Below are 6,000 nucleotides of genomic sequence, written 5' to 3'. Positions count from 1 at the left end.
TCATAACTGGGGGTCCATGGTACCTAAAAGATTGAAAAGCCCTGGAATAAACTACAATATGATTATTCTAAGTTGCATTTTAAATAGTTTTTGCTAAAGGTCCTGTTCATTGAACAGGCCTTGGAAAACCAAGCAACAAAATGTCTCTTGCAGAGTGCCATAGAAAAAAATACAAGGTCACATTCATTACAGAGTAAAATGATACCAGTTTTTTTTATTATTATTATTATTTTTTTTTAGTTGATCTACTCCTTTAAAAAGAAATTGAGAGTAAAAATAATCTGGCAACATGCCATGCAAAATTCTGACAGCGGTAATAGCTCTTTTAATGACTTTTTAATCGACCAACCTACACATACACACACTCTCTCACACACACAAACATACACACTCACTCACACTCTCTCTCTCTCTCTCTCTCTCACACACACACACACACACGAGCAGTTCATTAACCTAAATCAAAAGCAACTGAGATTGCCCTGTTTATTAATTTTAGAAGCTGGATGGGAGAGCAGATATTCACACAGACTTCCAGAGACCTCTTATTATGATACAACATAACAAAGCAAACAACTTCTTTCTCCTGCCCACCTGTTCCACTCAGTGAATCCCAGCAGCGTGTGCTGTGTTTTTATTTTTTCAAACTCGACGCTCCTCTCTTCTCAGCGCCGCGCGACTATAACTTCCGCGTTGGCGTGTCCCGACGTCACGCGGAATGTGAAGCAGGAAACGCGGATGTGTTGCGCTTAATCTGCATCTACAGGTATTCACACACAACTCTCTTTCTTTACTTTTTGCATTCTTAACAACACAAGACGACGTACTGCTATTTTTAATCATGTGTTTTAAAAGCCGTCAGTTTAACCTCGGTGACTGGTTCTGATAGGATTCGCTTAATCCGTATGTGTGTGTGTGTGTATTTGTATGTGTGTGATCCAGACGTGTTCCGATCCATATGTCGAACCCAGCCCCCCTTTCAAGCTGATCTGATCCAAACGCAGTGCATCGGGCGCGGGTTGGACGAAACCGAGTGGAGGAATGCCTACCGGTAAGACCCCCGAACCCGAGCCGGTCACAGCCTCAGCCCTCTGTCATTAACTTAAGACGGTTTATGCTGCAAATGTTGTGCTGTAGTGTGTATGTGAAAATGATTCAGTGTCATTAGCCTACTGGGGTTCTGCTGATCTCAGCTCTTCTCTGATGCTTCTGCATCAATAGAAAAAAAGCACAAAAAGTACTAAATGGTATTGCCATTGTTTTGTTTTTTTCTAAGTATACAAAATTGGTATTCAGAGTATTCAAAATATTCTGGATTTGTTTTGGTAACTAACCTAGATACATGGAAATGCGAATCATTCGGTAGTTCCATGGTATTCCCAGAGTTCACACAGTCATTGACAATGCAGTCTTTTTCACCCATGATCCCATGCAGGACAATGAGTCACGTTAGGCTCTGTCGAGGCGTTGGCACTGATGCCATAGACCTTGACAGCAGGTTGCACTGGCATGTGATTTAGTGTCAGCATAAAATCCTGCTCCGCAGGGTCCAAGATGGACATCTTATGTAATGTATTTGGAGGTCTCTGATTTTAATGTTCCTGAAAAGCATATGAAAGTCTCCTGAAACCAAGTGAATTTGTTATGCTTCATTCTTCAGTGTTATTTTAAAATCATTACGATTCAACTGTAGTTTTTATTATTATTTTGAATTCGTTTTTCACACATTTTCTGTTATTTTAGCATACAAAGTTAAACTAAATAACAAAGTTTCTATCTATCTATCTATCTATCTATCTATCTATCTATCTATCTATCTATCTTTTTTTTATTGGTGTTTAGTTTGATTTGATTTTTGTCACCCATTTAGGTTGATATTTATGGTATTTGTGATTTATTCTTTACTTTGGATTTTGTTGTGGTTTTTATTTAAGTTTAGTTTGGTATTTGCAGAATAGTTTGGTGTTTAATTGGTCTGTTTTTTGGGGGGGTATTTGTTATAAGATTATTTTGGTGTTGTTGGATTTAAAGTCAGTATGAAACATAATTGGGATCACTTTTTTTCTTCTATTGTGACATATCTGTTTGAATTCTTCAGTATCTGTTTGAAGCACATTTAAAGCCACACTGAAAAACATTCGCTCACATGTACTGTAAGTTTATTCTATATTTATTAAGCAAGATGTGACAACTTTTGTATTTTATGGCAACATTCACATTTCACTTTACCACAACATAGTCCTTCCCACTTTCAGCTGTGCAAATTCTATTCTGTTTTATTCTAATGTTTTGGTGTTTTTAATTGTTATTGGCTGCTCTTATATTTGGTGGTAGAGAGATTTAGTTTGCTTGTTTAGTTCAACATATAGTATAGTTTTATATGCCATTTGTGGATGTTTTGGTGTTAATTAGCTTGCAAGATTATTTTGGTGTAATTTTTAATGTTATTTTGGTATTGTTGGATTTACCATTTTTGATATGTTGTTATTAATCCATTGTCATTACTCGTTTGGTATTGATTACAGTGCGATGGTTTTGGTGGTTTAATTAAGCATATTTTAGCCATTTGTTAAATTTGCCATATTATTTTTCCTGGTGTTTGGTGTTTTTTTTTTTTCATCATTGTGTTTAATTTTTGTGACATTGTTTATTTTAGCATGTAATATAGTTTTATGTGCCATTTAGTTTGCCATTTGTGATATTATTCAGAGTTGCATTATTTCGTCAGACCTCGTAATGTGTAGTTTGACGCAGTAGACCAGACACCCCTGAGGGTTATTGCTGCTGACGCTCTGCACTCAGAAGAGAAGTACAACAAAAATACACACACACACACACACACACACACACACATACTGAGAGTAGGGTGACCTCTCCACTGAAGTACAAACACAACTCCCACACCCCTCAGAGGGAGTATGATAACCTCTCTGCTCTGACACACACACACAGTCTATTTCTGGGCAGTCAGGACCCTGTAAGACGAGCCCTTTATCCTTGACATGGGATGAGAGAGGAAAATGGAGAAAAAAGTGATTCTGTAAATGTTTTGCGGCTGCATTCACAGTACAGGCCTATTTCCTTGACACAAATATGACTTATTTTTCGTGTCTATTTACATTCACTTAAGACATCACTGACTATGTTATTAGTTCTTCACAAGTTCACCCTTACATCTAATCTGAAAGCAAATAGTAAGCATATTTTGGCGTGCTGTACTGGGGGAGGGGTCCGGGCCCGGAGCATAGCCCAAACCCAAAGAACTCCCCCTATACCTAATATGGGATAAAATTGATTAGAAGTGAGGAGTTTGGGTGGAGGAGGGATGCCGAAAAACTGTCGCAGGACAGGAGGTAAGAAGGCTGGAGATATATATATCTGGCACGTCAGTTGTGTCATGACATTAGATAAATAACTTTTTCATTGTTTCGTTGATTGCTCTGATAATATAACTCACGAGTAGGTCTTAGTATGCGTTAACTAAACTTGCTGGAGCGTGCCGGCAAGTGATTTATGTCTGACCAGGCCTGTCTGCCATGTTAGCTAGTGATAAGGAGTCTAGTCTGAGTTTGGTTCAGTTCAAGTTCATAGTGTGAATCTTGTTCAATCACAAACAATCATGTTTTTAAATCTAGAGCCCATAATAATAATAAAAAAAACTGGTCAACTACATAGCTGTAATTACTATAATAGAGGAAATAATTATTTTAGATAAATAATTATTTTGGAGGACAGTTATTTATTAATTATGAGGAATTATTATTATTATTATTATTATTATTATTAAAGTTTGCACACCCTTACTAGTTTCTGTTGGCACCAAAGCATTGGCAAAATCTCAGTTTTGACACAGGAATCATTGCCCAATATTATAAATCTTACTCGGTCAGGTCTAAATAATCAAGATTTTGGAATGAAGAGCACATAATAATAATAATAATAATAATAATAATTTTGAAAAAGTTCTCTGATTTAAATAAAGAGCGTGTTTTTTTTTATTATTAATTTTTTATTATTATTTAACAACAACAGTAACAGTGCTTATTATTATAAAATTTGGTTAAACGTGTTGTATGATGTTGCTAAAAATAACATTATTTTGTGTATTTGGTGTAATGAAATGTGGTTTAAGGTAAAAAAAAAAAAAAATTTCACATACTGTACATTTGTTTCTTTTCTATGCCCCCGACTTTCTTATTGCAATGATTTTTACAAAGCTCATCGTTCTGAAAAACAAGGCGTGCTCTGATTGGCGAGCTACCCAATGCATTGTGATTGGCCGAATGCCTCAAGCGCATGACGGAAATGCTGTGTTTCCCGGTCAGAAGAACACCGGTGTGACAAGACAAAAACTATTTTTAATTGGAGAAACAAGAAGCACTGCTCAAAACTCGCGTTTTAATCATCAGTGGCAAATCCTTTACATATGTAAACCTACTTACAGACTGTGAGTCAGAACAGCTGGCATTGTACTGTAGTCTTCTCACCCAGGATCAGGAAACAGTCCTAAATAAAATGTGCTGCACACATCTGAATATTTGGGTTGAACTGTTCTGGAACAGTGCTGTAAATACAACTTAACCACTGATTTCTAGTTGTTTCCTCTTTTGGAAGGCAAAACAAAGTATTTTCGCTTTCACAACAGCGAGGAGGGAACAGCGAGAATCAAAGTTACACCTTCTTTCCTTGCATGAAAATTTGGGTGGTGTTATGCTAATTTTCCCAAATCGTGATACGTACATGTGGAGGCAAGTTAGAATGAGCCGTTTTAGGAGGGCGTGGTCGAGTCTTAACTTTTATAAAGAATATCTCTTTGGATTTGAGACTTAAGTCTTTGAAACTTTAGGGATCTTATCTATTCACAAACAGCTTGTAACACTCCAAAGAGAAAGGAAAACTTGATATCCCATCATGTGACCCCTTTAAATTATTGAATTTTATAAGAACAAAAATGGAGCTCAATTCTTCTACGGAGGACTTGAGTTTGCACATGCTTAACAGTTTCTGCTGGCAGCAAAGCATTGACAGAACTTAACTTTGGATATAGAAGTCATTGCCAAAATTTACAAATCTTACTTGAGTCCAAATAATCATGTTTTTGGAATCTGGAGAGCATTAATAAAAAAAGAAAAATACATTTCCGTTCTCCACTTAAATACAGGACATTATTATTTATTTTTTTATTTCAATTAAGAGTAAACACAATGATTGTTATTTTAATATTAAATGTAAAATTATTTTTTATTTATTTTTCCAATAAAAAATTTTTTATTTATTTTTTTTTACAGAGGACTTAATTAAGTTTTGCATACCCTTAACAGCTTCATCTGGCAGTAAAGTGTTGGCAAATCCTGACTTTGGATACAGAAGTCATTGCTTGCTAGTTTGTAGTTTGCACGCTTTGCTTAAAATGAGAACTGCTGTTTCAATGTGATTTTGTGCCTTTTTGTTCTTTTAGCTAATATCTAAGCAGCATAAGATGTTAAATCTTTCTCATATTGCAGTAAAAATGACTATGTCAGATAATTGCAATATATACTTTATCGAATATCAGATGATATTGTCATTTAGGTTCAGTCTGTTCAAATTTCAGTAAAAAAAAAAAAAAAAAATCAGAACTGATTGACAGTGTAAATGCTATTGAAGTGCAGGGCACAATGACCACCCTCTTTCTCTCTTTCTCAATCTTTTCTCTTCTCGTTCTCTCTGAAGGAGCTCTCTGTTTATCTCTCTCTCTCTCTCAAGTATCTTTCTCCCTCTCTCATGGCTTTGAGATGATAATGTGGACGTTTGCAAAGCAAAGTTTGATCTTCTGTTTTGAGTGAGCCAGAGAGTTTGATCTGTGTGTTTGATCTGTCATCTGTTTTGTATTGGTGTTCCCCGCTTTCCTTTCAGCAATGTCTCATTCATATGCGCAGTGGACGACGTGCTAGTGAAGATTCAGTGTGAGGGAAAACATCAAGGGAAGGCGGTGGTGTGTGTTTTGTGTTGGTCAAGAGT

General features: G+C 36.1%; 1 protein-coding gene across 3 annotated transcripts in view; it reads left to right on the top strand.

The window, feature by feature from the left end:
- Positions 1–571: 571 nt before the first annotated feature.
- Positions 572–6,000, top strand: part of LOC113045048 (protein EFR3 homolog A-like) — a 37,266-nt gene continuing 31,837 nt past the window's right edge. For 2 of the 3 annotated variants that reach the window (XM_026205171.1, XM_026205169.1), the window contains exons 1-2: positions 572–766; positions 943–1,051. In XM_026205171.1, coding sequence (XP_026060956.1) covers positions 1,042–1,051 — 10 coding nt within the window. In that variant the 5' untranslated portion in view covers positions 572–766; positions 943–1,041. The remainder of the gene's footprint in view (positions 767–942; positions 1,052–6,000) is intronic. The other variant, XM_026205170.1, reaches the window with a different exon arrangement.

Source organism: Carassius auratus, chromosome 27, assembly GCF_003368295.1.
Source record: "Carassius auratus strain Wakin chromosome 27, ASM336829v1, whole genome shotgun sequence".
Classification (NCBI taxonomy): Eukaryota; Metazoa; Chordata; class Actinopteri; order Cypriniformes; family Cyprinidae; genus Carassius; species Carassius auratus.
The sequence above is the reverse complement of the archived record's forward strand: the minus strand, read 5'-3'. Positions and strand labels throughout refer to the sequence as shown.